The sequence below is a fragment of the Schistocerca nitens genome, chromosome 4 (assembly GCF_023898315.1).
Source record: "Schistocerca nitens isolate TAMUIC-IGC-003100 chromosome 4, iqSchNite1.1, whole genome shotgun sequence".
In the NCBI taxonomy this organism is placed as follows: domain Eukaryota; kingdom Metazoa; phylum Arthropoda; class Insecta; order Orthoptera; family Acrididae; genus Schistocerca; species Schistocerca nitens.
Window position 1 is genome coordinate 343,543,172 of NC_064617.1, and position 18,431 is coordinate 343,561,602.

The 18,431-nt window shown below is 38.1% G+C and overlaps 1 protein-coding gene across 1 annotated transcript in view; it reads left to right on the forward strand.

Moving 5' to 3' along the window:
• The first annotated feature begins 267 nt into the window (after window positions 1–267).
• The window catches only part of LOC126252300 (fatty acid synthase-like), a 44,480-nt gene continuing 26,316 nt past the window's right edge, over window positions 268–18,431 (forward strand). The window contains exons 1-2 of the mRNA XM_049953182.1: window positions 268–287; window positions 389–645. Coding sequence (XP_049809139.1) covers window positions 268–287; window positions 389–645 — 277 coding nt within the window. The remainder of the gene's footprint in view (window positions 288–388; window positions 646–18,431) is intronic.

Here is an 18,431-nt window from a genome sequence, read left to right on the forward strand (position 1 = left end):
GTGAAAGAGAAAATGATAAGGACATGAAGCAAAGTGAGTATTTAGGTTATCTGGAACCTGTGCGAACCTTGTACATGCTGTTGAGTTCCTGCCTGAAGGGTTAAAATGCCATCTGTGTTGAAAAGGGCTTTGTGTAACTGATCTGAACTATTCTGTATACACCTGACATTGAGCCAGACTGGTAGTCTACAAACTATTGAATAACTTTTCCTCTCATGTGTCTTATGATCATATTTATGGCATCCAATTGAATGCATTGACTTTTACATGTTAATCAAATATAATAAGTATCAATTTCATTAAAGGAATAGAAGATGTCTCAGTGAACAACTATCACCAAATTTTTAATTCTTTACAACTGTTTCATTACTTAGGTTGAAGCCCGCAGAGAATGTGGATTCCCTGGATTATCTATTCAGTGGGGACCAGTTGCTGATGTTGGACGTGCAGCAGATATTGAATTTCTATATGGAGTAAAACACCAGACCATAGCCTCTTGCATGATGGAACTTGAAAAGCTAATGCTGAACCCTGAAGCAAGTGTAGCAAGATGCATGGTGATCAGCAATGATATCAATACTTGTTCTTCCATCAGAGGACATCAAAGAAGTGCTGACCTGTTGACCAACATTACTAAGGTTCTTGGTTAGTTAACAAATTTACTTTCGCATATTGCACATTGTATAGTATTTTCTCTGTGTCATCCCAGCAAACATGTGAGTTCAGAACACAATATTATTACTGTGTTTGTCACATACAGGTTTCTTAGATATTAATGGTGTGGTAGTAAAAAAAACTCTTAATGTCAAAACATTAAATAAAAAAGGGAATTGTCCAGAAGCCCACTCATGATGGAAATCTATTGTATGTGTAACAACAAATAAATAGACATTACCTCTTCAAGGATGTTCACATTGAAACTGGTATGAGTGACCATGAGATGGTTGCAACTACAATGATTTCCAAATTGCAAAGGGAAACTAAAACAAGCAGCACAGTTTGTATGTTCAACAGATTAGATAAAGAGGCAGTGGTGTCGTACCTCAATAGGAACTTGAAATACTTAGCTCTGTAGAGGAACTTGCAGCTAAGAACTATGGCTTGGATTTGGAAGAATAGTCATTTTATTTATTTCAAACAGTGGAAAATCCAGGATGCAATGCAACAATATTATGAAAAGGAAAGTTGCTACTCACCATACAGCGGAGATGCTGAGTCACAGATAGGCCTATCTTTGACTCAGCATGTCCACTATATGGTGAGTAGCAACTTTCTTTTTCATAATATTGTTACATTTTATTTTTTTTATTTTGTGTTTTGGTGATCTATGCTGTGAAGACATGTAACATAAGAAACACTTAATTCGTGAAGGAAGCTTTACTGAAGGAAGCTTTTACTGAAATGGCCCCCTTGTGTACCATGCTCAGTCTTGTGTTCTCGAGAGTAGATATCTCTTCCTCTGCTAGTATCATGACTATGATACATACTATTAGGTTTAAAAAGGTTATTTTTCTCTTATGAAACACATCATAGAGAACATATATTGTGCAGTGGCTGTGAGGATTTCAAGTTTTTTATAAAAATATCTGTGCATGTGGATCTAGGGTGGACTCCACTCATGATTCTTATGATTATACAGTACTTTTCTAGCCAGTGACTGATTTCCCCAAATATGATTCCATATGCCATAATGGCATGAAAATAATAATAATAAGCAGATTGAATAGTTTCCATATTTCTATAAAAGCAAATAAAGCATTCAGTGTGAGTTGCAGAATTCAGTCATTTGCACAGATCCAGAACTTGATTTGACCAGTTTAGTTTGCTACTTCTATGCAAGACCAGCTATTTTGAACTATGCACTATAGGCATCTGCTGGTCATCAAGTTTTATCCAAGTTCTTCATTTTTAGAGGTTATGTGAAACTGAATATGGTTTGTTTTATTGTAATTAACAGAATGACCATTATGTAAAACCAGTTCACAATATCCCTGAGAACCTTATTAGCTGAAACCTCAAGTTTCTCTAATGAATTATTAATAAGTAGCAGAGTGTCATTGGCAAAGATGGTGAATTTGCAATGTTATGTACAAAGTGGTAGATCATTAATAAAAAGTAGAGGCCCATAACTGAGCCTCAAGGCACTCCACAATTGATGGTACCCCATTCTGATGATGTTGAGATACTTTCTTAACTAATCAGTACAACTTTTGTTTTCTGTTTGAAAGATATGAATCAAGCTACTTCCCTCATACCTCATACCTTATACCTAAGTATGGAGATTTGTTTAAAGGCATTAGTGACTGACACAGTAAAATGCTTTTGTTCATCCACATCTAGATCTACATGGATACTCTACAAATTACACCTAAGTGCCTGGCAGAGAGTTCATCAAACCACCTTCACAATAATTCTGTTATTACAATCTTGAACAGCATGCAGAAGAAACAAACACCTATATCTATCAATGCGAGCTCTGATTTCCCTTATTTTATTATGATGATAGTATCTCCCTAGGTAGGGTGGCATCAACAAAATATTTTTTAATTCAGAGAAGAAAATTGGTGATTAAAATTTCATGAGAAGATTCTGTCACAATGAAAAAATTCCTTGATTTTAATTATGTCCACGCCAAATCCTGTATCATGTCAGTGACACTCTCTCCCCTACCACTCAATAATACAAAACATTTCGCTCTTCTCTGAACTTTCTCAATGTACCCCATTAATCCTGTCTGGTAAGGATTCCACACCACTCAGAAGTACTCCAAAAGATGATGGACGAGTGTAGTGTAGGCAGTCTCTTTAGTAGATCTGTTGCATCTTTTAAGTCTTTTGACAATAAAACTCAGTCCTTAGTTCACCTCCACCACAACATTTTCTATGTGTTCTTTCCAATTTAAGTTGTTTATAATGGTAATTCCTAGGCATTTAGTTGAATTATAGCCTTTATATTTGACTGCTTTCTTGTGTAACCAAAGTTTAACAGATTCCTTATAACATTCATACAGATGACCTCACACTTTTCCTTATTGCAGATTTTTGCAACATTCAGATATCTTTTCTAAATCATATCACTTTGTTTGGATCTTCTGATGACTTTATGAAACGATAAAGGACAGCATCATCTGCAAACAACCTAAGACTGCTACTCAGTTTGCCTCCTAAATCATTTATATATATAAGTAACAGCAGAGGGCCTATAACACTACCTTGTGGAACACCAGAAATAATTTCTGTTTTACTCAATGACTTCCCATTAGCTGCTGTGAACTGTGACCTCTCTGACATGAAATCATGAATTCAGCTACATAAATGAGATGGTACTCCATAACCACACAAATTGACAGCAAGCTGCTTGTGAGGTACGATGTCAAAAGCCTTCTGCAAATATGGAAATGTGGAATCAATTTGAAATCCTGTGTCACTAGCACTAAAAACTTCATGTGAGAAAACAGCTAGCTGTTTTTCACAAGAACAGTTTTTCTAAATCTGTGTTAACTGTGTGTCAATAGACCATTCCCTTCAGGGTAATTCATTTTGTTTGAACACAGTATATGTTCCAAAATTCTGCTGCAAATCAGTATGTAATTTAGTGAATTATTATTACTGTCTTCCTTGAATATTGTTAGGTTACAAAATATTCCAACTATCTTAATACTTTTGTTGATGGGCTCCAAAATATTGGCAGCAAATGCAGATATTGCACCTTCTGTTGAAAACCCATTCTGAAATCCAAACTGACTTTTACTGTTGATATTATGCTCACTACGGTGCGTAACAATACTTACATGCACTAGTTTCTCTGAAATCTTGGAAAACCTTGTCAGTAGAGAGACTGACCAATATTTTGCAGTATTCATCTTATCTCCCTTCTTATACAAAGGTTTTACAATTGCATACTTAACCCATTACTGGCCATTGTCCCTTTTTTGGGACACGTATATTTTACTTATTTCTATGTAAGCAATGGAGCTTTTAGCCTTTATTGTTGTACCTGTAGGTTCAACTAACTGCTATAATGCCTGTAAATGTAAAATAAATAACTTTTTTCTAAGTACTTCATGCCAGGAAAATTATAAACTTCCCGATTTTTTGTTCTCGCACTTGGCAGCACTGTATGTCTGCTGGTAGTTCCTGGATGACAATAAGCTGTGATTTAGTTGTCTGGGCATGTTTGTTAAGAACATATGGATGTCCGTGTAAGATTATGTATACTTCAGATTTTTTCAAGTAAGTGAAATATCGATATATTTTATGCGTCCCAATAATGGGACAATGGCATGTTACACTATCATTTATTGTTGATGTGCCCATAATGGTGGCATAGAGCTACTGGACAAGCAGATATCACTTTATAGGACGAGGATAAGGTCAAAGAAATGGTGGTGGCCATTATCCACACATATGATAGATGTCTGCGTAGTAAACATATGGCGTCATTACAATTGCTAACTCTAATGAGAAGCTCTCACTTTTGGATGTCCAACGGAGAATAGTGATGTTTTTCCTATCAAAGAAAACAGGATCAGTACCAAAACACAGAAGACCACAAGGAAGCAAATTGATGGGAGGACGGGTGAGCACAGATGTACGACTAGATCTTGGAAATTATTTCATTGTGCCAAGTAAAACACAGAAGAGATGTGCTTACTGCAAGAAAAAAAACAACAAAAATTTGTGATAGGTGCAATGTTGGTGTACACGACAAGTGTTTTGCTTCATTTCATACTGAATAGACATTCAATAATATTAAAACATTCTTTATTTGTTGTTTGTGTTGTTTCTTACAATATTATGCATGGAGAATAAGGTTGTGAATTTGGATAGCACATTTGGCCAATGTCCCAAAAATGGGATGGTCTATAGTTTTTGTTCTAATAAACTGAAAATTTTCAAAACAACTTTTTATTCAATTAATCACTCAATGCAACGTATTCATGTATAAAAGTTTGCAAAAAATGATCCGATAGAGTTTTGGCCAGTAATGGGTTAAGTCCTTCATGAACTATTCCTTGTTTAAGTGATGCATAAAAAATGTGTCAAGGATTTTACTTACATAGCTGCAGCAAGAATTTAAAAATCTGCTAGAGTTGTTGTCACATCCAGCAGGGATTTTACTTTTCAGTTTCCAGAATAGTGGCTGTTGTTATTTGGATCTGTTGCACTCAGCATGCATAAAATTCATGGCTTGATTTATGGAGTCATTCAGTCCTATTTGTTGTGCTAAAATTGTTTGTTGAATATATCGGCAACAATTTTTGGATAACTAACAAGATGATCCTCTAGTCTGTATTTAGACATTTTCAATGTAAAGTGCATTTTTCCCTTTCACCTTCTTTACAAAATTCAAGATAGTTTTTACTTTATTGCTTGAGTTACCAGTTTCTGCCTTCAAGAACATGTTCTTCGATGCTGATAACATCTTGTTAAGAATTGTATCGTACAGTTTGTAATGCCTAACCGTATTGGGATCATCAACATAAACAGCATCATATACAGGGGACCAGGTCACAAGCTATAGATGATGATTTAAGTTTTCCATGGTGTGTCTGTTTATAATCCTCATGTTTTTCTAAATGAAATTAACTTCTCCTTGTGTTTATGGTAAGGGACTGTGCATCATAATCAGAGAGGCAATTTGTAATATTTTTCACAGCTAAATTATCAAATATGTCCTTATCTATAAATGTGTTATCTATTAGTGTACTAGAACTGTGTGGTACTCTTGTTGAAATGTATACCATTGATACTAAGTAAGAGCACATCAGATGTTCAAGGTCTATTCCATTTCTATAGTGTGTCAAAAAGTTCATAGTAAAGTCACCCATTATAATGAATGATTTAGTTTTTATAGACAAGTGGAATAAGAGTTATTCAATAAGTCTCAGAAAGCAGGTACCCTGTAAATTGACAGCACAATAACTGTTGCATTATCTGCTGTTATATTGACACCACACACCCCTGAGTGGTGTTCAGCTTAGTATTTGCTTAAATCTAGATATTTATACACTACATTATTTGTGACAAATATTGCAACTCCACACTTTCCCATACTGGATCTACAGTGATGAGCAGCTAAACAAAAGTTTTCAGTCTGTGACATTTGGATTCTGTTCATAACACTATGTTCTGAGAAATACAGTACATCAGGTTCACTTCCATATTCTTCACCTTTTAAATGTATAAGCAGCTGGTCTGTCTTATTCTTCAAGCCTCTTATATTTTGATGAAACACAGACAATGCTTGAGTCGTGTCCAACATTGCATTTGTATGATATTTGTTTGGGGCCTTTCCTCTTGATACTCTAGTTGTTAGTTCTACTTGGAGCACTGGAGGCTCATTTTGGATACACGAGAGAGACATTTCACTTAGCTTTGACTGCTTTACTCTTACCTGACTCACCATTTTAAAAAATGCTGAGTTACTTTTCTGTTGCATGAGGGATGAGCTACTGCTTCTGATTTTGATGACACTGGTGACTTTGCACTTGATTGATTGATAGCAGAATAGTTCATGGTGTGATGGACCCTCCATGGTATACGAGGTGTAATCAGACAGTAATCGAATTTTTTTGATTTCACAGGCTTTATACATTTGACTTTCAAAAAAGCTTTTTTATCCTGTTGGTAAACATGTTCCTGGTGTATGTTTGGATTTTCAACTGTTTTGAATATTCAGTTTGTTGTTGACAATCAAAAAGGTTACATGTGTTTTTGAGTGCTAGCCAAATTTTTACTTTCAAAGAAGATGGATCAAAGAATTTGCATTAAATTTTCTGTGGAGAATGGAATAAAATGCAGCCCCCATTTGAAATGTTGACTGTGGCTTTTGGTAAATCTACTGTGAGTAAAAATTCTACTTGAAAAATGGAATAAAGTGCAGCACAACATCCAAAATATTGACAGTGGCTTTTGGAAAATCTAGGCTATAAGTAAGACAAGAGTTTGCAAGCAGTATAAACATTTCAAATATGGTTGAGAACATGTTGAAGAAGGCAACCACCCTGGGTGCCATAGCACATCAATTACTGATGACAATGTGGAAGAAGTAAAGAAAATGGTTCTGAAAAATCCCCATCAGAGATATTGCTGATAATGTCAACATATCCTTTGTCTCAGGCCAAGCAAAGTTTCGGGATATTTTGGGCATGAAACATGTATCAGTAAAATTTGTCCCAAAATTGTTAAATTCTGACCAAAAACATTGTCATGTAGAAATCACAAACGAATTGTTGAATGAAGTTAACAGTGATCCAGAACTTCTAAAGAAGTTTATAAAAGGTGAAGAAATGTGGGTATACTGGTATGATGTTGAAACCAAAGTCCATTCGTCCCAGTGGAAACTGCCTGAAGAGTCAAGAAAAAAATTCAACAAGTTTGATCACATGTGAAGGTTCTTCTCACTGTTTTCTTTGATTAAAATGGGATAATGCCTTATGGTTGTATGGTCAATAAGGAATATTAACTAGAAGCTATGCACCATTTGCATCAAGCAGCCCAAAGAAAATAACAAGAAATTTGATTAAACTGCTCATGGAAATGGCATCATGATAATGTTTCTGTTCACTCCTCAATACTTGTTCATGATTTTTTGGCAAAAAACAAAATCATTATGTTGCTTCAGCCACCAGCCACCAGCTTTGGCCACCATTGATGACATAAAAACAGAATCTCTGAAAAAGCTGAACACCACAATGAAAAGTGAGTTCCAGAGTGCTTCTGAAATTGGGAAAAGTGCTGGCACAAGTGTATTATATCTGGGAGGGGGGATTGCATTGAAGAGGTCAAAGTTGATGTTGATGAATAAATAAAAATTCTTTAAGAAAAACAAACTGTCCCGTTACTTTTTAATCACACCTCATACAGTCACTGCAAAGAAACATCTTTAGAAATGAAGACTATGCTTAATAGGTGTAAAACAAAACATAGGCCTACTGATAGAGAAATACTGAATGAAACATGTTTAACTGTCAAGAGGGCAATGTGTGAAGCCTTCAACAACTTCCTTAGCAGAATATTATCAATCAATCTCTGAAAACCCAAAGAAATTCTGGTTATATGTAAACCCTATTAGCGGCACCAAAGTTAGTGTTCAGATACTCATGAATGAGTGTAGAACTGAAATTGAGTGTAGCAAAACAAAAGCAGAAATGCTGAACTCTTATTTTCAAATGTTCCTTTACAAAGGACAATCCAGTGATATTGCTCCATTCAATTTTTGCACCACTGCAAAGATCTGCATCTACATCTGTACTCTGCAAACCACTGTAAGGAGCATGGCAGAGGGTTTGTCCTATTGTACCAGTTATTAGGGTTTCTTCCTGTTGCATTTGCATAGAAAGCATGATAGATGACTGCCTCTGTGTATCAATGCCTGTGTGTTGTAATTATTGTAATCTTATCCTCACGATCCCTTTATAAGCAATACAAAGGGGTCCTAGTATATTCCGAGAGTCATCATTTAAAATCAGTTATTGAAACTTTGTTAGTAGCCTTTCTCTGGATAGTTTACATCTATCTTCAATATTCTGCCAGTTCAATGTCCTCAGTATCCCTGAGACACTTTCCCATGGATCAGACAAACCTGTGACCATTCATGCTGCCCTTCTGTGTATACATTCAATATCCCCTGTTAGTCCTATTTGGTATGGGTTCCACACATTTGAGCAATATTCTAAAACCAATCCCATGAGTGACTTGTAAGCAATCTCCTTCGTAGACTGATTGCACTTCCCTAGTATTCTACCAATAAACTGAAGTCTACCACCTCCTTTACCCATGACTGAATGTATGTGGTCATTCCATATCCTTGCAAAGTGTTATGCCTAGATATTTGTATAGCTGTCCGATTACAGCAGTAAGTCATTGATATTATAGTCATAGGGTACTGTGTTTTTTCATTTTGCGAAGTGCACAGTTTTATATTTATTAACGTTTAAAGCAAGTTGCCAATCTTTGCACCACTTTGAAACCTTATCGAGATCTGACTGAATATTTATGCAGTTTCTTTCAGACAATACTTCATTATAGATAACTGCATCATCTGCAAAAAGCCTGAGGTCACTATTAATATTTTCTGCAAGTTCATTGATATACAAAATGAACAGCAAAGGTCCCAACACACTTCCCTATGTGACACAACTGAAGTTACTTCTACATCTTCATCCAAAATAACATGTTGCATTCTCCCTAGCAAAAAGTCCTCAGTGCAGTCACAAATTTCACTTAATAGCTCATAGGACCATACTTACCATACTTTTGACTATAAGCATAGGTGTGGTACTGAGTCAAATGCTTTTTGGAAATCAAGAAATACTGTATCTACCTGACTGCCTAGATGCAAAGCTTTCAAAACATCAGGTGACAAAAGTGACTTGGATTTTATGTGATCAATGTTTTCGGAATCTATGCTGGTTGGAATTGAGGAGGTCATTCTGTTCAAAATCCTTATGATGTTTGAGCTTAGAATATGTTCTAAGATTCTACAACAAACCGATGTCAAGGATTTTGGATAGTAATTTTGTGGATCGCCTCTACTACGCTTCTTGTAGGTGCATGTGACCTTTGCTTTTCTCCATAAACTAGGCACGGTTTTTTATTCATGGAATCTATGATATATTATAGTTAGAAGAGTGAATAATTCAGCCACAAATTCAGTACAGAATCTGATAGGGATTCCATCAGACCTTGGAGCTTTGTTCCATTTTAATGATCTCAGCTGTTCCTCAACACCACCAACACTGGTAATACTTATTTTGCTCATCCTTTCAGTGGTATGAAGTTAGCCAGTTTAGCTTTTACTTTGCTATCCTTAGTTTCAGTCCCTGTCTCATTTTCTAGGGACTGGACACTAACTTTGGGGCCTCAAACAGTCTTTACATATGACAAGGATTTCTATTGGTTTTGTGAAAGATGAGTTGTATTAGTGTCTTTAGCAGTGACAAACAGATGAAATCGTTAATATTGAACAACAATCGAGGGCCTGATGGAATCGATACCAGTTTCAATACCGAGTTAGGCCCCCTTTTAACCACATTTCATTGTAGATCCCTTGGACAATAACCTTTCCCAGTACTTAAAAGAAAGTACAGGTCACACCCATGTGCAAGAAGGACAGCAGACATGATCAGCAAAACTACCATCCAATGTCTTTGATATCCATTTGTGTAGCACCTACACAAAAATTCTTTACTCAAATGCATTGAGCTATCTAAAGCAAAATGACCTCCTCCATGCTAACCACGTGGATTCTGAAAACATTGATCATGTGAAACCTTACTTACATGTTTATCACTTGAGACACTTAATGCCATAGATCGAGGCAGTTATGCAGATGCAGTACTTCCTGAGTTCCGAAAAGCTTTAGTACCACATCTATGTTTATTATTGAAAGTATGATCATATGAGATATCAAGTGAAATTTGTGATTGGATTGAGGTTTTCCTGATAGGAAGAATACAGTGTTGGAGATGCTGTAATTAAAGTATAACAACATATAATGAATGAAATTTTATTTTTTGGATAAAAATGAAGGCAAGATGCAGAAAATTTCGTAGAAATAATGAAAATATATGAAAAGGAATAAAGGAACTTGTACTGGTCAGGTGTGGCAAAAATAATAAAACATAACAATGAAAACAATTAATTTTTGACAAATTAATTTAATTGGATAGATAAAAAAATCTACTCACCAAGTGGCAGCAGAACACACACATAAAAGAGGATTGTAATTAGGCAAGCTTTTGGAGCCAGCGGCTCCTTCCTCAGGCAGAAGGGTTGAAGGGGAAGGAAGTGGGGTGAAAGAAAAGGACTGGAGAGTTCTAGGAAAAGGGGTAGATTTCAGGAAAATCACCCAGAACTGTGGATAAGGAGAGACTTATCGCACAGTGTGAGAAGGAAAGATGATCTTCCTAATTACAACCATCTTTTATGTGTGTGTTCTGGTGCCAGTTGGCGAATAGATTTATTATGCATCCAATTAAATTCAAAGTAATAAAACATCAGACTTATGAAGATGTAGCTATTTATCATCATCTAATATAGACTTGTTAATGGGACTTGGGGAGTGCTAGTGTTAAAAGAGTTAACAGATGTAAAAGTAAATTCAGGTGTGCCCCAGGGAAGTATTTTGGGATCCTAACTGTTCATGCTGTATGATAACTAGCTTCGAGACAATATTAGTAGCACTTTGTGAACTTGACACTTTCACCTATAATGAAGTTTGCTCTGAAAAAGTTGCATATGTATTCAACTGGATATTGATAAGATTTCAAAATAGTGCACAAGATTAACAATTTGCTTTAAATGTTCAGAAGTGTACAATTACAAAAAAAAGTAATATTCTATTGCCACGCACTGTACTGCATGCATTGTGTAGAGTAGCATTTACTATGGATGGGTGGTGCGCTGCAGGTTCCCAGTTTATATCTAAATATCATTAGAAATTTCATATTTAGTGTTAATCATTTCTAGATGGTTCTCCAAATTTCTTATGTTTGTGATGCTTGCATATTCTGGAAAATTTGTTGTATAAGTAGTAGAACTCTCTCTCTCTCTCCAGGGAGGCAATCCTGTTCTCTCTGTACATTGCTATATGTTATAAACATGCTTTCAGTGCTGAGTGTCATGTTTCATTGATGAACTTGTTTTCTGATTAGGACTTGATTGTGGTTATGATGTGATTTTGATGTAGACACCAGATAGTAAAAAACATCTGCAGCAGCAGCAAGGTTCTAGTTAGCCAGTGTTAAAGTCTTCACCTGAATGTGGAGGAACTGGAGTACAAGCAGTACTGTGCTCTTAAGGTCCACATATTCAGGAGGTCAGTGGATTCCAAAACAGCAGTAAATCAGTTACACATCAGGTGTCCATCTGTGTTTTTCAGAAACAGTGGTCAGGACCCGACAAAACAGCTGAAAAGATTTGACTGCATTGCCATTTAAATCAGGTGGGATGGCGTGACTTGCCTAACAAATGAGCACTTTTGTTTGGACAGCACAGCCCAGTTAGTTGGCATGAGAACAATGAAGAGAAGCTCATTAGGTAGAATAAATACCAGGTAGAACTAAAGAAAACATTTGGTGACAATCAATAGGAAGTGTGCTTAGCAGACAAATGATTGAAAAACAGGACCCAACATCATGGGGGAAACAACACAATTCTTGCATATAGAGTGTTTTGGCACTATGCCACATTGTGAATCCAAATATGACAGAAACCAACAAAATCTCACATTTGATGAAAGGATTTGCGGAAGTCATGTACCAGTCTCTTCTGGTAAAAGATATATGGGCAACTCCCAAATGTGGTCCTTATAGCAGCTGTGGAAGAACAGCATGATCTTGCCTTTCTTGTAAGCCATGTACTAAGATAAGAGATGTAGCAGTTTATGGCAGCCAGAAATGTCAGACTGAGTAAAAAGATATGCAAGCCATGAATGGCAACACCCTATGTCAGGAACAAATAGAGAATGTTGAAAGAGAGGTGTACTGATCATTATCATTCCTACCACCAGTTAAGTGCACTATGAGGAATGGAATTTGGAACTCAGACTTACGCTGGCAGCCATCAGACAACCCAGAATCCAACAAACATGCACATCCACCTTCTCCACCAAGCATAACACTTCACAAAAGAACAGATATTTGGAGGATGGAGAACAACATGCTGATATGTTCCTCTGTCAATAGCCTTGGCATGATGTATGCTATTGCAGAGGAAAAAAATGGAGTGTTCAATCAATAGTACACCACAAGATGTTAAGCACCACAAAAGTCCTATACAAGCCAGTCAATTGCAAATGATTCTGGTCGACCTATAGGATGAAAGCCTGTTGCCAGACCCTGGACAAGATCACTCCTCAGCGTGCTGTAGCCGTTCCCGGTCATTGTACAGAGGTACCAGCCTCGTGCCTAGTTGCCAATGTCAGGAAAACTAAATGCCTCTATGGAGGTGAGGTCATCACAGATTGAAATCCTCCATGGGCAATAGTTAACAAGACATCAGGAAACCTCATCGAAGTCATCACTGGTAACCAACCAACCTGGGCACGAGTCGACTCAGGTGCATCTTGTTCTGTAATGTTGAATACTTTCTATCACTAGCTGAAGAAGACTATGTTCTGCAATATGAAAGTAATCATGCTGAAGGTTGCAAATGGGAAATATGTCCAACTGACACAAACATGTATTAGAAGAATAACTATCAATGACAGAACACTGACCTTCAAATTCATGGTTTTAACAGATGTAGTCATAATGTTTCCCTCAGGTGAAACTTCTTGCAGGCCTCACATGCAGTCTAAGACTGTTTAAGATCGGAGCTCCAGATTGACAAAGCTATTCCAACATGTGTACCTAACAAAGTTCGCTCTGGGCAGTAGTTTGCTGTTAAAGATCTTGTTACTCTGCCATCATCAGTCTAGATGCTCAGTTGAACTATGAATGTTTTGGCAACTGCAAAAAGTTTCTCAGGCTCACAAAACAAATCTATGTAGCTGTGCAGCCAGGTTGTCCAGGAGTCACCACTCATCCATAAAGATATATGTGCAGGAACAGCAAAACCAGTCCAGGATGGCCAGCTTAGTGCCACTGATGAAGAATCATTCTCCATTACCACTACAGACATCAGTAGTGGAAGAAGCTACTCTCAAACTCTCAACAGGATCTAGCCTGACAGAGGTAAAACGTCAGTGAGTGTTAACCCTCCTGTGCCAGATTTTGCATATTTTCAACACCAGAATGGAGAAAGGACAGACCAAGTGGCCTGAATATGAAAAAGTGCTTCTTCATCAACCAACAAATAAAAATTTTGGGCACCTAGTTAATGACAATGGAGTCCATCCCAATTCAGAGAAAATAAGAGCAGTCATAGTGTTTCCATCTCCTTAGCACATTTGTGATGTGAAAAATTTTCTTGGAATGTCCATGTACTACCAGAAATGTGTAAAGGACTTGTGTACTAAGACATGTTCCTTGCAAGAACTACTACAGGAAGATGAGAAATTTTCCTGGGAAAAGATATCAGAAAGACATTACTTTGTCCTTATGGAGGCTCTAACATCTTCCCCAGTCCTACCATTGTACGATGAGAATTCTGAGACAGAACTTCATATCAGTACTATTGGTTATGAAATAGGTGCACTTCTAGTGGAAATTCAGGCATGTACTGTAAAAGTGATTGTGTATGCTTCAAAGTTCTCTTCCATATTCAAGATGAACTGCCCTGAAAGATCTGTCAGGTCATCTGGTGAGATGAGCACTGAGGCTTCAGGAGGATGTCACAGTGGTACACAAAAGCAGATGCAAACACAAAGAAATCAACTGCTTTTTAGGGAATCTTTTGGCAGAACACAACAGCGTAGATGAAATCTCAGTCATTACTGCATTATAAGACATGCCAGCTGAACAGAAGAATGTTCCAGCATTACTAAAAACCATAGAAGCCTTGAAGAAGGAAGAAATGACCACAAGAGGATTTCAATTAATAAATGGAACAGTGTATATGAGGAACTATGATATGATGGGGCAGAAATGGTTGCTAGTCTTCCCAGCTCATCTATGGCCAGCTATCTTGAAGTATTTCCATGATGCTCCAATATCTGGTCACCTGGGATTCATGAAGACTCTAGACCGAATCAGATGCAGATCAGATCACTGGACAGGTCTCTGCTGATACATTAAATGCTATGTGAGCTGCTGCAAGGAATTCCAGTGATGGTAGCATATGCTGCAATTATCTCTAAAGCATTTAATACTAATTCTGTGTGCAACAGCACCATTCCACCAAATTGGAATCGTCCTATTGGGGGGTTTTCTTAAGTCAACAACTGGAAATCATTGTTGTCATAGACTACCTTACTTGCTATACTGTTACCAAAGCTTTGCTGACAGCTGATGTTCTGTAAATTGAAAGGTTTCTTGTAAAAGACATTATTTTGAAGCACGGAGCAGCTTGTGTGATGACGTCTGATAGTGGAGAAGTTTTCCAGGTGAAACTAATATCAGAGGGAATTTCATGTTGCAACATCATCCACAGACTGACAAATGCCAAATACCTGCAGATGAAAGGTTTCACAGAATGCTTTAAATGCATTTTGGCAGATGTGCTCTTGATGTATGTTGATGGTAAAGAGAGAGATTGGGACACAAAACTGCACATTGTGACCTTTGCATATAATACTGAGAAGCAAGACACTATAGGCTTCATGTTATTCTGTCTGATTACCTTAACCATTCAAAGGATTGATAAGTTTTATGGTTCGAAGGGAAAGTATACAGTCACTTAACTCCAGAAAATTCTATTTGTGCCCAGGAAATCCAGGAATTTTATTTCCTTGTCCGCGTATATACTCTGTAGGAGTAAGCTGAAGCCATACGTGTGTTATAGGAGCATTGCATACTTCTTCTGCAGAAACACAATTACAACATTTAAGTAACAATAGAAACGAATTTTGTGGTCACTGATAGTAGAAGCCTTACAAAAGCTGAAACGTTTATGCTCCATCCATTTAGAGCGGCGATATGCGCAATGACGGACATTCTTTTCATTGCTCCCTGCAACTTCATTAAACTTGCTCAAAAGTAAGGACTTGTAGAACTTTTGCAAATGGGTCCATATATTATGACTAGATTGTCAACTGTCAGTCATGAGCTACAACCCAAGCATAATAAAATTATTCTTGGTAAAATTTAGTGCTGATTTCCTCCATAGAAGACACTCAGCAGAGCTTTTCCTCAGAACATGCACTTTTGCTCAGAACAGGCATTCGGTGGCACAATGGATAGTGCATCCGACTCAAGACGCAGAGGTCACATGTTCGAATCCAGTCTGCTTTCCGCAGTGCTGCGGCAAGGTCATCCTGTTTACGTCCCATCCGCACAGTCGTGAGTGCCCGAAGTTGTTTACTACTTCGTCATCATTAGTTTAGAGTCCATCACTAAATATGTAATATGGCACATTCATACAGACAAACCACCATCAAGATCAGTTTTCAGCCCGATCATGCACAGCCACGAGCTTTTGAAGTGGAATGTTTTCTACGTGATGAAGTTAAAATTGAACCACAGGTCATAATTGGTATCCATCTCGTATCACAAGCAGTGTTGTCTACGTCTTGTTAGTAAGTGACAAGGTGTGCAACAGAATCATGTGCACACATGCAAATGATCTTAAATTCAAACATTCTGATGGTCATATTGGCACAGTCTCTATTGATCACACGGGGCTTGGCCTCTGTACGATGCAAGTCTTCAAACTCCCGTTTGAAGTACCACCAGATGTAGTCACCACAGCTTTCCAGCCTTACGGCAGAGTGGTCAGCCACATGGCAGAAAATGGACCACCTATACAATGTACCAGGTTTTTAACAGGGTACAACAGATCAAAATTGAACTGTCAAAACATGTACCATCCTATCTTGTCATTGGCGGATTTAGGGCGATTATTATGTATGATGGACAGCCATGCACTTGCTCTGGTTGTGGCCAAGAAGGACATGTCAGGCCGGATTGTCTCTGAAGGTGGCTTGCTCAGATCCTGACAGGTGAATCTATGACTCCTTCTATAGTGAAGACCTATCCTCTCAATTATGCCAGGATTGCACGGGCGGCCACCCTTTCCCATACCGACCACATTCATCTGATAGCCACCCCCGATAACGAGGCCATGATAGATTCTGCAATACCGGATCCAGCCACTACAATGGCGCCCCCTCCTGAGGACGATCACCGACCAACCTTGCAAGAAAGCACAGATGACAGGAGGGACATTGACCCACTGGTTGTGTTGACAGTGGCTTTTCTTCCATGCAACAGAGCAGCTGAAGAGATCCACCCGCATTCAGATACTGAAACACACGTCCATAAACAGTGTTCCCTGCAGAAACACAAGAGACGGCGGCATGCTCCATCGGACGAATGCTTGCATCAAACGTCTGACATGGACTGTGTACAATCCGACAATGGTACCAGTGGTACAGAGGCCACAGTAACATCCCATCCAACAGATCGCCATGGTGATGGCTTCAGTCCCCCCCCCCCCCACCCCACAGAACAGCAGGATCACATGCAGACAACCACTGCTGATTACCAGCTAGTAGCACTGAAGGAGTCTGTGCCGAGTGCTCCACCAACCACCAACAGCCTCCAACAGCCGATGATGATCTCATGGCGACTGGGTGGATGACGGCGAGGAAAACTCCTTGCCCATCATGTTGGACAACACACAAGGGAATTTGCCCCACCACTGATCACCCTTATTCACCAACAGTGTCAGCGATGAGACAGCTTGACGTCATGTGCACACACCCCTTACAAGAGTTTGAGGGCAAACACGGGTGCTATGGATAGACCTAAAACTTATTGTGTTGCAGCTATAAACATCAACACTATATGGATGCGTGAAGTTATCCTTGCTTCTGGATATGCTGAATTCTGCTTCCATCAATATAGCCCCTCCAGGAGGTGTACGTCGACGACTTCCCAGGCATGTCCGGTTATGACGCTTGCATCTCTCCAGCTTCCCCCACAGGCAGCGGCGTCGCTGTACTTCTTTGGGAAGGGATAGTGGTGGACGATATCCTCTTTCTGCCTGGGGCGAGAGGAATGGCACTCACAATACTGGGTGTCCACCTTATCAATACCTACGCACCTTCTAGGACAGACATGCGTCATGAACATTCACAATACTTTGCAGAAGACATAGCCCCACTATTCCAAGGCCACCATGACCATCTGGTGTTTGGAAGTGACTACAATTGCGTACCAGCACCAGACATATGTTTTTAAAAGTCTTACAGAAAATACTAAAATAGCATTAACAAGAACTGATTGTAGTTTTGATTGTGGTTTATATTACATATAGCTTCACATTAGTCCTAGTGTGAGAAATAGACAACAGAGAATAAGCGCATTTACTTTGTGAACAAGCAAATAAACATTTTTGGAAAGCATTGCTAGTAGTGAAGATATCACCATACGCTCACAGTACAATGAAGTGTAGGATGGTGAGGTTATACAGAGAGATATAAGGCGTGAACAGCATGCAGGTGACATAAACATATGGGCTGTGATGTTTGTGAGTGTAAACTAACGTTAGTGTCTGAAGCAGACTTACTTCATCTTTATGTAAGATGATGAAAGTGCAAAAGTTAAAACAATAAGGATCCTAGCTGTATAGTACGGAGATAAAAACATTTTCTAATAAGGTAAAAGTGTGTGATCACATTAACTGGAAAATATCTTTTTGGACATGATGTTTGTGAACAGTGATTGCAAATGTAAGCACATGAAAAAGCAAGGGAAACACAATAATATTCTGTTTCTGATTGGTAACGTGAAGTTTTGTAATATTGATTTGTTTTTCACATGAGAGGACTATTGAGTCATTTTACAAATAAGTTAAAATGTTCATTAAGGTTAGATTCAAACC